Below are 17529 nucleotides of genomic sequence, written 5' to 3'. Positions count from 1 at the left end.
CAGGAGCTGGAGAAAGTCTTCCAGCAGAGCCACTACCCAGACGTCAAGACCAGAGACCAGTTAGCCTCTCGCCTGCACCTCACTGAGGGCAGAATACAGGTACAGTAGGACACATGCAGCTCATTTCACATAAATAACTGCTCATTTAGGTGTATTTGTTGGACTTTTACTGTCTTTAATGTCTTAAAGGTTTTTTTATTATATATATATTCAGCGTTGTAAATGAGGCAATATTAATATTTGTGACATCACTCTGATAAATTTCCAGACATGACCGCACAAAGCCTTTTTCTTGCACCTGATTTATTGCTGATATAAAGGAGTCAATAAGTCAAACTGTGCTAACCAACAGTTTATTGAGTGTTAGACTGATTATACTAAATAATCATCAGTGGAACAATAGTAATGGTCTTTGGACAGTCCCAAATGATAAATGACACATAATAGTGTGCACTAAAAGCATTGATTCATTGTTGTGCACACTGAAGATGACTGGGCAAATATGGACCCAATTTAGGTCAATACACTGATGCCATAAAACTTTACCCAGAACTACCCAAAACCAGAGATTTCTTTGACCAAATGTTAAATTACACAAACTTTAATATGAACTGCAGTATGGCTGTGTGTGTTACATGTCACTTTGTTAATGATGGTTATTAATATTGCAATTTTGAATGTCCCTTTAAACATGGTTTTGTACAGCTACAATACATTTGTGACAGTTTTTAAGGTCAAACTTGAGCTTAAACTATTGTAGTTTGAATAAATAACTGTAAGATTTAAAAAACATAAACCGCTAACACTTGGTCAAATCAAACTTACTGGTTAAAAAAATGTTGTGTTGGTGCTATATTGATCAAACTGGGTGAATTTTTAACCCATTGATTTTTAGTGTGTATGAGCATTTGTCTTCAAAGTAAAGTGATGACAAAACAGGCCTTTCAATACACTGTTACACATGTGTTTATGACTACATTGAGAGTTTATTTCACTTCTTGTTTCACATATCTTCTCTGTGCTTTAGATTTGGTTCCAGAACCGCAGAGCCAAATGGAGGAAGACCGAGACACTGAAAGAAATAGAAGTGGTGACTAAACAGCACGTACAGTCTGCCCGTCATCCCCTGCTTTATTATGAGGTAACACACGACTTAAGATTTTGTAAATAGCACATATGATATGAGAATAATTTGTTTCAATGCACCATATTTATTTGTCCATCTCAATTACATTTATAATAAAACACTTTATTTATAGAGCGTTGTTCTTAACAAAGTTAAGTGCAATAAGTGCTTTACAAAAGAAAAGATAAAGTTAATTAAAAGTAAGTAATACAATTTTAAAATCAGTTCTAAAACTAACAGGGTGCCAGTGTAGGGACGCTTGGATTGGCTGCCAAGATAAACTCAAAGAGAGCTGGTGAAATCTGGAGAGCTGAAAAAAGAATGACCTCTGACTTATCATTGGAAACTTTGGAACAGGTTGTGAGTTTAGTTCGGCTGCTCGGATCTGAGGGAATTTAACGGCATGTACTGTAAAGCTGCGTGTCGACCGCATAAAAATGGTAAAATACATAATAATTTGAAACACCTGGACAAGACGCAGCATATAAATAAAAAACAGAAGGGGGCCAAGAGTAGAGCCGTGAGGGACACCACAAGGAGCAATATGAGCCTTGTAGGCTTAGAGCAGTGCCTTTGAGGCCTACCCAAGTCTTCAAGCGATTCAAGGGGATGATGTGATTAACAGTATCAAATGCGGCACTTAAAGAACTAAAATCAAACAGCCGCCTCTATCTGCAGTTAACATTATAAGCCGTTATAGCATCTTTCATACACAAAATGCAGCTCAAAGTGATTTACAAATAAAAAAGAAAAGAACGACAACTTAAAAAGCAGTTTAAACAGATTAGTACAATCAAATGCAGTGTCATTGAAGTACATTTAAAACACAGAAATAATGAATATATATATTGTCCATATATTACAGCAACAACAGCAATAATTGTTGGAAAAACAACCTTCATTATCAATATTATCCTAACAGTTGTAATCCACAAGTTGTATACAAAATCAAAAAAGATATGTAAGATATGGGACATTTTCTGTTGCAATAAGATGCATCATCAGCCTTATTACAAATACAATAACGTGAATTGATACTGGATAATTGACTGAAGCAGGTATCTAATCTAAAGGTAATCTAAAGGTGATCAAACTGTACAGTCATCACAGAGTGACTGAGTAACTGAGATAACTTCTCATCAGTATCTGCACTCTCTTACACAGCTCTTACAGAAGCCTCAGCTGCAGGCAGCTTGCTGGCTGCCGTGCTGTTTACCTGAACCGCTCCAGTCCAGGCAGTTCCTCAGAGCCGCATCAACACCCACCTTCCTGAGCGACACACATTTGGATCACACAACTCTGTATTTTGATTCTCTGCGGACGGACAGATACAGAAGCACCTTCAGTATTCTTACAAATGAGGGATCACATTGAGTTTCTGTAGACTGTAGTCTGTAATAACTGTTTAAATTATTTTTTGTAATGTGTTCTATGTGTTGTTTTTTCAACCTGGAAATAAAGTTTGCATGTTAAAGGTGTGAGGTGTAAGAACTGTGTAGTTCTGGGGAAGACATTATCATTTTTATGCCTTAACAAACTAAATAAACAAACTTTCTTTGTTTTCATGGCTGAATAAACTGAGTAAACACACTGATCTTAAAGGAAAACACAGTTTCATACTGTTTAACTTTGTTTATATGTGGCGGACCCTGCCACCTCTTTAGCTTCAAACAGTGTTCTGGGACCTTATTTTCCTCTGAGAACAGCTTGTTTATTCAGTTATGGAAAAAAATATTTCTGACTTTACAATATTAATGAGGTAATAATACAAATATTCAAATGTTGAGTTTGAATTTCTTCTCCAAAACTACATAGCGCCCCTTTAAAAACTAAACTTTTTTTTTCCTTTACCAATAAAGTTGACATTCAAAATCGGCCAGCTACTGTACTGAATGCATTCAACTCTTCCTTTGTAATAAAAGATCTTGTGATAAGTCTGCACTTGTGATGTATTATGTATTTCTACAGATCAAGGTTTGAGGACACTCAGTTCTGCGACATACTTCTTGGTAGAGAGCTGTTTGCACTCTGTTATTGTGCCGTTTGATTTTTTTCATGACACCACACTTCCTTGTCAGAGATAAGATACGGCACTGCCATAAACTGTTCATCTGTTTGACTCTCTGACAGCCTGTGCTTATCTTAATTTGGTATCATAAGTCGGGGTTACTGGCAGGTCAGCAGGGTTATTTAGAGAACATGTTAAATGTCATCATTGGGGAAAAGGTGTGGACAATTATTGTACATTGCTGCTGTAAAAATATGCAAATAATTGTGACTTAAACTTTAAAAAATCATGTTTGTACGGCTGTCTTTACCCATCTTTATTTATTTTGTTTAACCAGTATTACATGTTAGACTACTGTAAATGTATTTCACAACCCTCACTGTAATAACGTAACTGCCTCTGTTGCTTCATTTCACCATGAAACCTGCTTCTTGCGACAGTGATATTGTTCTGCAAAACGGCTCCGACGGTGACATGAACTGCTCCCATCCCCTCCTTTTCCAAAAAGTGTTACAGAGGGCATTTTCCAAATAATCATCAATTATAAGAAAGATAACACGGCCGCCTTCACTATCAATACCATAACTGATTACACTTAACAAGCCTCTGAGTGCAGTTAAACTTTTCACCCCGGTCTTATCCTCCTTTATTGCATCTATTTACTGTTAGATAACTTTATCTTGCTCCCGGTTAAGGAGGACAAAAAGGAAAGATTGGTGGAAGCAGTCACAAAAAATACTCGCTCTGCCATGCTTGTGTAACCATAATTTCATCATAACAAAGGTCTGGCTTTTTCTGCTATTATAAATTGGTATCATGACACGACGTTCCTCCTCTGAAATTTCACAATTTCCAAAGACATTTAAAGAAAAAATGGTTTTCATAACATGGAAATGGTAGACCATATATTAATTGTGATTGTCCAGTACAGAATGCCTTCAGGTCAAAGATGTGACACATCAGATATGACCAGTAGGCAATTTGTTAATTTTAAATGAAGGGAATGAAGCCGGTTTGTTTCGTTCACCTGCCACGAGCAAACTGACTCTTCTGGTTCTATGGTTTTCAGAGCCATGGTCGGGACCATGTATTCAAACCTAAGTCAGATAAAGGATCAGTGAGTCAGGCAGACTAGGCTAATATACTTAACTGAACAACCCCTCTGTCCCTGCATTCTTTCTGCTACAAGGGAATAGAGAATTTGGATGGCACGTTAACAAGGAGGATGAATTTTGGTCATTTTGTTAACAAGGGGGATGACATCCCCCCTCAAATTGACTGCCTGATATGCCTAAAATAAAGATGTTATAATAACTTGGCACTCAATGTGTGATAATTGCTCACTCATACAGTAACACAACAAGCACAGTTTTTCAGAAGTGCCATAAATCCATCCACACACACTGTACTGTAGAGCAAAGTCTTGTAGTCTTGTACTCACCCTGACTCTCCTGTATATAAAGCATGACAGTCAAGCAGTCAACACTACTGAGTGAACATGTCTGAAATTCAGTTTGGTTTGCTTTGTATACTTTTATCTTGAATCAAAAACGTCAACTGTAAATCCCCCGATCCTTGAATTGTGAATATAAGAAATATAGGATTAAATTCATATATTAGATTCAATTTAAAACAACAGTGTTTAGAAATGTTGTGCGATTTGGCGCCCCCCACAGTTTCTTTACTGTGGTAAATACAAATTCCAGGTCTGTAACAGTTTGTCAGATGTAATGTAGGTGCTAACTACAAACAAACTTTAGGTCAAAACAATGTTGTGTTTTGTTTTATGTAACGCTGTGATCCTGCCCTCTCACTGAAGTTAAACAGTGCAGATACATAATGTTGCTTTAATTTATGAAAACTAGTGAGACCAAATGAATGACAAAATTGTCACCCATTTAGTCAAAATAGGAAATTACAAAACAGCCTGTTTATAAAACAAACGTATATCACATCCCATGCAGTAAACTTTTAAAACGCATTACTGACCTGTACATAAGTCATATAGATGAATCCAGGGAACACATGCCAGGAGTAATATTGAACTGATGTCACTGCCATTTTTATTTTCTGTTCATATTTTCTGTCTGTTTTTCTTTTATAATTGTGAACAGAAATTCTCGGTTGTTCAGTACAATAAATGAAAACAGCTATAGAGTAGACAGCCGTGCAGTGGGTAATCAAGACATCTTGACTTGAACACAGGCGTCACTAACAACATGAACAGCTGCAGCCCATTAAGCCATCATTACTGTTATTAATAACACCTGCTGAACACCTGCACTGCTCCTGCTATCACAATGCAATGAAAGTGGTCTATAAGAGAGAAAATTATAGAGCACATCCAAAGTTGAAGTTGAACTTATTCTTTACTGATTTAATATTTTTTTAATAGCAAGTATGAAAGTGGACAATAAATACATACAGTGACAGCTTGGAGGCCTGTAGGCTGACTTTTCCTTGTAAAAGAGTTTTGTGGGGAGTTTTTTATGCCCCTTTGGGCAAATTTGTGATGTGTGATATTGGTCCATAAAATTATATATTATTATTATTATTATATTACTTAACTGACTTGGCAGACTTTATTGTGTTAAAACTGTACACACAAAGTAAAAGCAATTCCTTCGTTCCCTTACCCAGTGAGAGGTGCTCTCACTAGCAAGGACCGTGACAACAATATGTTTAATGTACCGTATAGTCAGGAGGTATTTGATATAAATGACAGCTGAATGGATGTAGAGGGGAGGACTATAGATACATACTATAGATATATTATATTTATAGATATATTATGTATATAAATATGTCATGTGGGGATTCTTACTCAGGTATGATTCCACCTGAGGAATCAGCTGAGCTCTAGAAATTCCCAAGAATTAGATATGGAAAAGATACAGTATATACTGGATTTAATTGTTGGGATGAGAGAGGATGATGTGATGGGAGTAGGGATGATGAGCAGAGTTATTGAAGGGGTAGGGATGAAGAAGGAGAGTGAATGGATGAAGGGAGGGCAGGTCGAGAATCTGAGACAAGCAGAGCACCAGGTTTCATGGCCCGTGCTCCTAAATCTAAGTAAATAACTTCATTTATTCATCCAACACAATAGTTTCATCAAATACTTGTTCATAATCAGTTAAATATGAGTAATGAGAGCGTGCAGGGACATTTCTCCTGATACAGTGTGTGTGGTTACATTATATAGGATTTGATAGGTTACACCCAGGACTTGGAGTCATGTTTAGAAATCTTCGACCCTATGCCTGAAAGCAGCAGACAGGTGGCGCCCTTTCACCCATGAATAAGCAGAAATGATGTTTTGCTGAGTGTCACACTGGAAGCAACCCTGACCTGATTTTATATCGCAGGGTTTCTCTCTGACAGCATTTCTGCTCGCTTCAGGGTGATTTACCTGCTGCTGGGTGCTGCTGACAACACCTCTGAGCTAATTGTAAACACTCTGTGTTTGTTTAGCTTGGTGTATTTCCACACACTGCCTGCACTGGCTCTCTCAGCAGAGGACAGGGGGGCGGATATTGAGCATCTCTCAGCCTCCGCCCGCCTCCGCGCCTCTGTCCAAAGCGAGCGCTGGAGACACAGTGGGCACCGCAGAGCGACCGGGGGACACACAGAGAGGGGCGATGGCCGCCGATGGAGGATGCGGGGAATCGGTGGATCAGTACCGGGCCGAGCTGGAGCGACTCACCCAGGAACTTGCCGAGGCCAACCGGGAGAAGATCAGGGCTGCGGAGTGCGGTCTGGTCGTGCTGGAGGAGAACCAGGCGCTGAAGCAGAAGTATGTAGACCTGGAGACCGAGCAGGAGACCCTCAGGAAGGAGCTGGAGCAGTTGCAGGAGGTAAGAGGAGCTGCTTGTTTTTCTGACGAGCCAAACGCACTGCGGGTCAGGTGTGATGAGCTGCGTCCAGACAGCAGGGTGTCCACAGCAGGTTAATGTGGCTGATGTCTTGTTTGTTGTGTTAATGTGCGCTCAGTGTGAGTCCAGACAGAGTGTGTGGGAACCAGCAGGGGTCGTTACGTGGTCTCCAGGGTCCCCAGCAATTAAGGAATACTTTAATATCACTTAAATTTGATTTAATTGGGGAGGATGTGGTGCATAATTCCCGTAGTGCTCTAGGTTTCATCCAGTAATCTATGCTGTTTCTGTGCAGGAACAGTGCTGGACAATGCATTAATTATATTGCAAGCTCAGGACTCAATAACATCCCACACCAGTGTGTTTCACTGTCTCAAGATTCCTTCCCTGTGTGTGCACAGCAACAGTCATCCCTCTCAAGCAACTGTGCTGGGACCCTGGGTGCTCTGGTGCTTTGCCAAGATATGTATTCTTTCTCAGAAACCCCTCAGTAATTGGATCTTCAGAGTTGTCCGCTACTGTTTGTGTGCTGGCTCAGTTGTCCATTGATCTTAATGTCAAGATATGCGCAAAGACACATCAAGACTTACTGTGAAGTTGTTAGATTGGAGTATATAAGTTTGGGGTTGATGATAACCTGGAGAAAGTGCAGAGAAGGGCTGTCTGCTCCCGCTCCAGCCTGAATAATGAATGCTGGCTGTGCTCATACATATAGTCATTAATGCATACATGCATATAGCAACAAGAAGCAGATGCTGACAGAGCTTCACAGCTCAAGGTCGCTCATGGAGATGCTCTTGAACCAGAGGGCCAAGAGGAGGAGGAGCTGAGGGCTGTGTTTTTGTGGATGCCTGTGACTGACAGAGAGGGGACATTAGCATATCAGGCCTTTGCTGCAAACTTGCCTCCTCATTAGTGAAACAGTGTCATCTCTAATCATAACAGGCAGTTCCCTTCTAAATTAAAAGTCACCAAGTCACAGGAAAATGCTTGAAGTATGAAACAAAGTAGAGCGGCAAGTGTATTGAAGTGTGTACACCTCTGACAGCCTAACTCCAATATAAGAATTTGCTGATTTTCTTGGTTTTACATGAAAGTGAATGCAACATTTACTGGTTTTGGACAGTTGGCCTGACAAAAACAACAACAAAGGACAACTTAAGGATGTTTCATTGCAATTTAGAATATTGTGATGAGTATTTTTCATTGCTTTCTGGTGTTTTACTGACCAAATGATTATCAAAAAATTGTGAAAATAATAGTTAGTTGCTATTAATTTATTATTATTATTATTTATACAGCACAAGTGCCCTTTTGGATGCCCCTTTGGTAGCAAAACATGATGACGTGCCCTTCTTGAGCCCTCTCTTCACTATAAATATATCACGACTTTTTGAGTGCTAGTGTAGTGTACATCTGGCTCCCTTATATATATAGTCAGGAAAAAAAACAAGTTAACACCACATACTGCCTGACTGGCAGCACCCACCACGATACATTTTGCATGCCCGGTTATATAACGTATTTACATCGTCCGCTGTCTTCCAACTGCCCTTTCCTTCCACTGCTTGACTAGTTGAATATTTTGTTTTGACTTGCATGCAGAAATCGCAATGATCTTTGTGCGCATTACAGCACAAAGTTAAAATGAAGAGACGGCCTGACACAGCCGGCAGCAGAGCACTGTCCAGCTGATATCTCACACTTATGGATTATTGGATGATGTGGCGGGTGATGGCGGAAAATGTGATGAGACAGAGAGGAGAAACAGAAAACTTTGACTGCGCAGGGGAGGGGATGAGATGGAGAGAGTAGACGTAAGGAAAACAGTCAAAGTGAGAGATGTTGGCCAAATAGATGCCAAGAGAGGGAGAGAAGATGATAGGCTAATAAGTCAATAACAGCTTCTTGATCTTTCTCAGTATCATGGATGGAGGGTCATGTCGTCACCTAACATACAATATGGTGCTTTTGCAAAATCCTGCGTAATAAAACTTTAATTTGTGCTCTAAAATGTCAGCTTTAACTCTGCTACTACAGCAGAAGTGCTGTTTTCTGTGATCTGTCATCCGTTAACATCTACACCCTTTGTATTCTCTGCTTCCCCACCTGCCTGTCTGTCTGTCTGTTTGTCTCTCTGTCTCAGCAAGAGGGAACATTTTCCGGAGGTGATATTACTTCCACAAAAAAAAACACGTCCTGGCTCATATCTGTCTGTCGCACACTTCTATGAATATGAGGCAGAATGGCACGGTGCAAACCTGCCGCCACAATAAAGTCACGTCTACTGTCGCCGTGCTCAGGAGAGGTGCATGATGAAAGGGCAGGCAAACCGCAAATGGAAACTGGAATTGCTTCTGGGACCGAGTGACCGAGCTCACAGCTGTTATTTATTCTTATGATAGACCAAAAATCTATTATACATTCTGACCAGCTTGTTTTGTTCTTTTTTTTTGAGAATAGATTGTATCTTCTGTTTCACCCAGCTGGATTTCAATTTTCAGAAGCTTTCAAAAAGTGTTTTACCAGATATTGAGTTATATCTTATGTATAAAAATCTCTGAAAAACACAATATTTCTGGTAATAAAAATACATTTTTTACTGGAATTTTGCGTGAATGTTTTGGCCTTTTACTGTTTAAATAATGATATTTACATGAAAACAATGACATTTCCCTTAAATATGGTTGAATACTGTCATAAAACAAATAATCAGACTTTAAATTGCAGAAGGGTGCTGTTATTGGTTTACGTTGTGAAAACTTCCTTAATGATTATACAGGATGTGTCAATTAACAAACAAATCTAACCACACAATTCTGGTAAAAGTACTGTACCTACAGAACAAATACTTATTTTAATTGTCACTAATTTTATCTGACAATTCACAATTCACATTCTTGTTTTTGTGATTTTGTGGAACGAGTGCGTATTTTAGAAATACAGGGAAAATCTGTAAAATAAACAGAAGAGATTCCATTAAATGTCAGTGTATGCTCTCAACAGAAAACAGAGTGCTGTATCCCATATGTTAAAATAATCGTGTCATGCCTGAAGCATATATTTTCCAAGTATATGGCACTGTGTGTGCAGGTGTGTTTGTGCACGTTAGCCAGATTTGCATGCATGTTCCTTCTGTGTTTGCATGTATTCTGTGGTGACACATATGTCCGCATGCACTGGTTGTCTGCCCTCAGTCCAAGTCCCAGCTGGTGGAGAAGAGTACTGCTTGTACTACACTCTGTCTCTCTCACACACACACAAACACACACACACAAACCCCACAGGACACTAGTGTCACAGCTGCTGTAGTTCTGGACTAATTTAATCTTTTTGTAAACTGAACTTTGCCTTTGTATGTGGCTGTATTTAATATTAGCCATGATTAAATGACCAAACACAGGGCCATGACGATGGGAACAAACAGACCAACACCCTCCAGGGGAAATTTTGGCTGTGTTTAGCGATTATTTTCATTATTGACTAATTTACTAATTGTTTTCTCCTCTAACAACTACCCAGAACCTCAGGCGACTTTTTCAAAGAGTTCATTTTGGTTGACCAGCAGTCAAAAACACAAAGCATTTAAATTTGAATTTTTGGCAATCTTGCTTGAAAAATGCCCAAAACTATTAATCAATTAATCAAATAGTTTCCAAACCATTTTCTGTTGGCTGACTCTTTGAATAAGCATCTAATTGTTTCAGCTCTTGTGGAGGCGCAGCAGTGCAAATCTAAAATTCAACATGGCCTCCTTAGTTTCCTTCTCAATTCACTGAAAAAAAACTAGAAACATCAATCCTATATTTCTCGACATAAAGCGGGCTTATTGTTGTCTTTTTCAAATAAATTCAAAGCTGCTATTGTGCATTGTTTCTCTCATTGTTTGCACAGTGCACTCTCCCGTCTCTGCGGGCTCAGGCAGAAACAGAATGCTAAGAGCGTGTATTGGCTCTTAAAGCAAGAACTGTTTTCTTCTCTCCTGTGTCCTCCCCTCTCTTATATTATTTTCCCTTCAGCCAGCTCTTTCTCTCAACCTCCCTCCCTCCCGTTTTTCTCTCTGCCTGCCGGCCCCGTCACTCTCTCGTTCCTTGTATCCCTGTGTGTGCATGTACTGTATGTCTCTGGATAGCTGCCGAAGCAGTGACGGAGACACCGTTACCCCCGTGGTTCTGGCTTGTTAGTGCTGTCTCTGGGCAGATCAACCTCAGATTGGAGGCGGTAAGGAGGAAGATTCCACCACTGCCACCACAGAGTGCTTGCTATGTGTTATGGTTTACAGTGATGTTTTCATGGCACTGTCAATAGGGCGTTAGATTGAGAGAACTGGAGGAGCAGCCTTGTAGTCATAAAGTCATTTTTTATTCAATTTAATCATTAGGTTGTTTTCTGAAAACTGCCCTGTACTCACTAATTTGGAGGTTAATCTCTCTGTCTCCCATTAAAAACAATCTATTCATCTCTGCAACTCACGTCTGAAGAGTGTGAAAAATAAGTTAGTCATTTCAGCCACTGTCATAGCTCATCTTCTCAGCCCTTCTGAAGTCTGCAGAAGAATTGACATTTATGATAAGTTGAGAACACGCATTTCTCAGGTCACTTCTGCTCTAAAGGCTTCAGGCTGAGAAAGATGCCAGAAGAAATCTACATCAGATTCTTCACAGAGTTACTTGAAATACCTTAAAAGAAAGATTCAGTCATGATTCATCAGGCCCACATGAAATCTGAATCTTGAAGACTGTCTCTTAATGTATCTTGCAGCTGTGTAGTCATCCCTCTCCTTTACACTGTTCTTGGTGGTGTTTGCACACATTTAATATTTTTGGCGTAAAGCGCTTGCAGCCATTGAACTTCCAGCAAACATAAAACATTTTTTGGTTTTATGGATTTACTGTTATTCTGATTAGTATTCATCTTGTGTAGAAGTCTGACACCACTCTCATGTCTGTAGCTAAGTTTGAAGTCAGAGCCAGCAGTCAGTTAGCTTAGCTTAGCTTAGCTTAGTTTAGCACACAGATACATACAGTTTCTTGTCGGGGAGTAGTGACTTCCTGGAGTCCTGCACACAACATAGATGACAGAAAATGTTGTTCTGAGCTCTACAGGCTCTGGTGGGTGGAGTTGTTTACCTTTAGACAGAGCCAGGCTAGCTGTTTCCCCCTGCTTCAAGTCTTTATGCTAAGCTAAGCTAACCCCTGCTGCCTCTCGTCTTATGTCTCATGTATCAAATGACTCTGCAGTAGTCACAAGTATTTATCGGCCCCAGCTCTGATCAGCAGTGATGAAACACAACACCCAGGAGGACACGCCATTTTGCCCCTTTCCTAGCGTGATGCTAGGATGCAGTTTAAAGTTAAGGAGGCCGGCTCGTTTAAACGTGTCCATCCGTCTCTGTTCAAGCAGCACTCGTACACTGTTTAGTTGGCACTGAGTTTGAAAGAGAGACTGAAGTAAAGAATACAAAAAAACAACCACCGTAACACTGGCATTGCTCTATTTGCCAGCTGCCTGATCAGTACTGCACATGTGCAACTCTCAACAGAGATGATAAGGAGGCGAGATGTCACTCCTCAGCTATTTCCATCATCAGCTGCGGAAAAAACTGATAGGTCTAATTTCTAATGTTGTTTAAACTCTTTTTTAAATAAGTTTTAATGTTTCTTGGACACAGTCTGCTGCGCCCTGTTTTCCCAAAACAAAACAAAATAACAGATATTCAAACATGTTTACTGGCAAAGGAAAAGGAGTCAGTCGGCTATATTCAGCAGGTTTACACATGTTTAAAAAAACCTGCATACACGTGCTAATTGTAGTGTAAAAATGTGACTCTAAAAAAAACTGCTCCTTTAAAGGTATCTTCCTTATCCAAAACTAAACAATTTGAAAAACAATTGAACCAGACAACACTGCAGTTGTCTAACTGCGTAGGCAAGCATGTTATCTCATGTGGCAAACTATGTTACAGTATAAAAGTTATTCTCAAGGGTCGGCTGTCAATTTCAGGAAGAGCAACACACACCTTGGCTGTACCGTAGATGATTGATTCGCTGTCAGTTCATTCCCTCTGGGATCTTCTCCACAGTAACCATCATCTGCACGAGTCAGGCTAATATCAGACGACTTCTTGGTCATCGGGGACCGGTGATGATGAGGGTGTGAAGCTGTTGGTTGACTCTACCTCCTTCTGAATTCATTATGAAGCCCCGTGAAGGACCTGCGCAAATTCACGCTTCAACCTTCAAGACTGAAGCAGCAGAGTTGTTCTCACGCTTACGTCTGCCGTTTTTTCTTTGAGGTGGTGAATCAGTGTTGAATAGAAGGATTAGCAAAACCTGAATAGTAATTAACCCTTTTTTTTTTTACTATTGTGGAACTTGCTCAGTACACCCTGGTGTGTTTGACTAGATGTCCAGTTCAGGGGCTACAGTCACGAAAGAGAGCAACTGTGGTTGTAAATCAGTCTTTTTATGAATGCGCAGAAGGGCTACATTACAGGTTTCTTGTTTGCTCCTCTTTTACATTAGCCGGGATTCGGAGGAGGGCATTAAACATGGATGGAGGAACTGAATCAATAGTATCTCTCGAGATGGTATTCCCTTCTTTCACCATGAGCCCACCATCCCCCTCCTCATCTCCTGGAGCCCCTCTCCCATCCACCCCTGTGATCCCTCCCCGGAGTGAAGTGGGAATTATGCATCGATTTCTGTTCTGTGTGGTGAAGATGTATCATGTCTGAGCTAAGCTGTGGACTATTGTGTGTACCGTCGCATGCGTTGGGGAAATCAGCGCTTGTTGGTGAAACATCTGATAGATGTAATTTCTTTAAAGTGGATCACACAGCTGCAGAATCACTAAAAAAAAAAGTATTTTAAATTATTGTAGCCATTTACTTTGCTCCTTCAGTTTGAATGGCATTGGCGTTTGAGAGGAAAAAAGGTGTGCTGTGCTGCAGGTTTCATGCTGTTGACCTGTGACCCCAGCAACAGGCTCGGGGATGCAGTTGAGCATATAGATAAGGACCTGTCTGCCCTTGTGTTATGGCCTCTGGTGTATTCTATGGCGGTGTTTGACGCGTGGGTGTTTTGTCAGGACCTGAAGGGAAGGTCATTTGTCTTTGTAGTTGAGTCACACATCGGGACCACTTTTTCCTGCATGTGTGTGTTCTTTTTTCTCTCCTGTGTCTGCTGCACATATAGCGGGAAAGGTTGGGGAGGGGAGGGCGGTGTTGGGTGTGGATGTTGTGATTGAGACCAGAGAGGGAAGGAGGGGCGGCAGGATAGAGTGGTGGTGGTGGTGGTGGTGGAGGTTGTGAGTGTCTCTTTGTTGTTTCAGGTTTTTTATGGTTGTGTTGACTTGATTTAGAGGATGTCAGGAAGAGAGAGAGTGCAGACCAATTGCTGTATAGACAATCTGACAACAGAGCTCATGATTTTGCTGAGTTATATCAGAATCTGACCCATATTCTTTTCTTTCCTCCCTGTTTCTGAAACCTCGTGATCCTCACATGAACAGGACTTAATGAAGCTGTTCTCTCCGCAGAAACCCTTCAGGCACGCCCCAGCCCCGCATAGATTATGTTTTTCAGAAAGCTCCTTTTTGCTGCAGTGAAATACAGTAGTTGGTGAGAGGGAAGAGGGAACAGGACTCCCCTGCCTGCAGGCTGCTGTATTGATTAGTCGTCTACTTTAGCTGTGTGCGCTGCAAACTCTGAAAGCATAGCAAAAAAAGCAATCCGCCCTCTCACAAGGAAAACTTTTGTTTTTGCAAATCAAAGGTCCTCCTTGTGTGCATTAAGCGCTGCGGTTGTGGCATCTGCTGCCCATGTTTGTTGTTATCGCTCACATGAATTACATCTTTTTTCATTAGTGCTTTAAAGCATCGCTGAGTCCAGTTATTCTGCCTTGGCTGTGTCTAGACAAAGCAATTTAGTCTCAGCTAAAGTCCTCTTTCATGCTTATCATCTCTGCGGCCTCCCATCTAGATGTCCAGAGGCCATTATATCCAGCAACGATGTAGAGCAAGAACGAGCATGATCCTCTGAACGTTCTGCCTACCCACCCTCGCCACAATTACAGTGCGCATGAGCATGAGCATGAGCATGAGCATGTACACGCCAAAACATGCACTTAGAGACTCAGAAACAGGGTCAGATGATCTGTCTTTGTCACTTCTACCCTGTTAGGGGATGTATAGGATTAGGCAGGTATTAAATCATCCCCTAGTTAACCCATTTAATTAACCCTGTCCTCCATCACAAGAGAGATGATGTCAAGTTAGGCCATTGAAGTGAAAGAGAGTACATTATATTAAGTATATGTATGTTGTTTTGGGCCTGCTTTTGGAGGGTTCGGAAAAATGCTGAAAAAGAAACGTGAATTGAATCATTTGGTCTATCAAATGCGAGAAAATACAAACAATTGCCATTACAGTTTCCTAGATCACTGTGTGAGCCACATATTTACAAAATTATAAAACAGAAAGGCAGCAAATCCTCACAGTAGAGAGCAGGAATCTGAAAATGTTTGGCATTAGGGAGGCATTTGTCATTCAGTCGGTCAGTTGGTCAAGAAGAAAACATTTCAATGTCTGTTATGTGGATTGCCCCCATATTCATGGTCACCTGAGGATGAATCCTAATGATTTCCCCTTTACCTCTAGTTCCCTTTTCTGCTCATACCCCAGTCAGGTTCAAGTTGTCATTTGTCAAAGTGAAATATATCTTCGTCTACAAGATGAACTGGCATCAAATTCAGGATTCCCAGAGGATGAACCTAATGTATTCTATGATCCCCTAACTGTTGCACCACCATGATTGATTAGCACAATATGTCCATGTTCTCCTCAGGATGAATTGCAGTAACTTAAGTGATCCCTATACTAAGCAGGTCAAAGCTTTTATCTGGCCAGTACTACTAGCAAAACCTGCAGAACTAATGGTATTCACAACAGCCTTAGCCATACTTTGTGTGTAGTGCTAACTAGCGATTGTTATTATGCTAACTTGCAAAACTAAGATGATGAACATGGTAAACATGTCACATGTAACTCCACTGAAAATAGCATGTCTACCTGGACAGTCAGTGTACCTTGAGTGAGTCTGGGTCGAAGTTGTCGCAAACTCCAGGGTTAACCAGCTTCACTCAAATCCATGTCACGATGTCTCTGTTGAAGGGATGCACTAATATAACAGCTGAACATTGGTATTAGCCCATATTCTCCTTGTTTACTGCTATGGGCCAATCTGCAAATAAGATAACATACACCCTTATGTTTATCTGACGTGTCACATCAATTTTGTGCTGGCACATTCACAGACTACTGGTTTGTGACATCCCTGCCGACAGTTTGTAAGGCTTCTTACAAATTCTTAGTAATGAGTTGATGGTTGTATAGCCGGCAAAATAATCTTTTGAAGCAGTAATTTTAAAAAAAAATCTCAATGTGAAATGTTATATTAAAGGTTGTTTCAAACATTTGAATTTGTATGTTATTTGTATGATGATTTATGTTTCCTTAGCACAAAAGGGGGAATAAATTTGAACCAAAACTAAATACACAACAGCAAAAGAAACATTGTACCGGCATCATCGGTCAAATTGTTATTTTAAAGTTAGTATCAGCCCAGAAATTCACAATAGATGCATCCCTAGTCTAATGGTAATGTCTTCTGATAAGAAAGAGATTGAATTCCAGCCAGAGAAAAAGTATAATGAGAAGGAACAACAATGTTTGGATAAAAGACAAAAACAGAGGTAAGAGAGTAAAGAATCCCATTTGCCTGATGAAATGCTGCTGCCGGCGTCTTCTTATTAGTATCCTGTACAGTGCGAGGGTTCCCACAGGTCTGCGGGCCTGGCATGGAGGCTCTCCTGTGGCTGCACAAAAGCACTGAGTCACCCAGAGGCCCCATGTGTCAATACCAAGAGGGTCAGTGTGTGCAGGCCGGCCGCTCCATTGTAGTCTGTGTTTGTCTGGCTTGACTGAGTCCTCTTTATCAGCAGAGACCAACTACAGAGACCGGAGACAATGTTATCAGTCGAATCTGTCTCCTGTCTTTCTGTCTCTCTGGCTGCCTCTCTGGGTGCGTCTGCTGGCGCTGACACAGAATACCAATCAGCCTGCGAGCTCTCCAACACCTCCATCTTTTTATTGCTCATTGCCATCGTCATTGCTCTCAGCACACTCGCTTTTCCCTGTCTCACATTCGGTCCCTTGTCTCATGGAATAGCACTTAGTCTTACAAAGCAATGAGAGACTTTAAGAAGGAGGGAGTGAAGTGTGCGGCAAAGAGGAAGCAGAGTGGGTCGATCCCCCCACTCCCCACATTAGCGCTCTAATTCTTCTTCACCCCGGGCAAGTCCCTGAACACTTGAATGACTGAGGAGACTCAGTGCTTGGATAAGGATCATAATGGAAGTGGTCTGTTGTCATTTAGGAGGATTATGATGGAATGAGAGAGCACTTAAAGGATTCTGGACAAGGGAGGATAAAAATATTTGAGTCAAAAAGATTTGACTTTT

General features: G+C 40.7%; 1 protein-coding gene and 1 long non-coding RNA gene across 8 annotated transcripts in view; one reads left to right on the top strand and one right to left on the bottom strand.

The window, feature by feature from the left end:
• Positions 1–966: 966 nt before the first annotated feature.
• On the bottom strand, positions 967–5328 carry LOC311263708. The gene is made up of 3 exons (XR_014623392.1): positions 5124–5328; positions 2343–2440; positions 967–1072 (listed from the first exon to the last, which is right to left on the bottom strand). It is a non-coding gene; the product is annotated as an uncharacterized lncRNA (long non-coding RNA).
• A 1142-nt stretch (positions 5329–6470) lies between these two features.
• The window catches only part of bicd1a (bicaudal D homolog 1a), a 36851-nt gene continuing 25792 nt past the window's right edge, over positions 6471–17529 (top strand). For all 7 annotated transcript variants that reach the window (XM_084365058.1, XM_084365057.1, XM_084365062.1 and 4 more), the window contains exon 1: positions 6471–6991. In XM_084365058.1, the coding sequence (XP_084221184.1) occupies positions 6776–6991 (216 nt within the window). In that variant the 5' untranslated portion in view covers positions 6471–6775. The remainder of the gene's footprint in view (positions 6992–17529) is intronic.

Source organism: Pagrus pagrus (genome assembly GCF_965226575.1).
Source record: "Pagrus pagrus genome assembly, chromosome: 10".
NCBI lineage: Eukaryota > Metazoa > Chordata > Actinopteri > Spariformes > Sparidae > Pagrus > Pagrus pagrus.
Note: the sequence above shows the minus strand (reverse complement) of the source record. Positions and strands in the feature narration are given on the sequence as shown.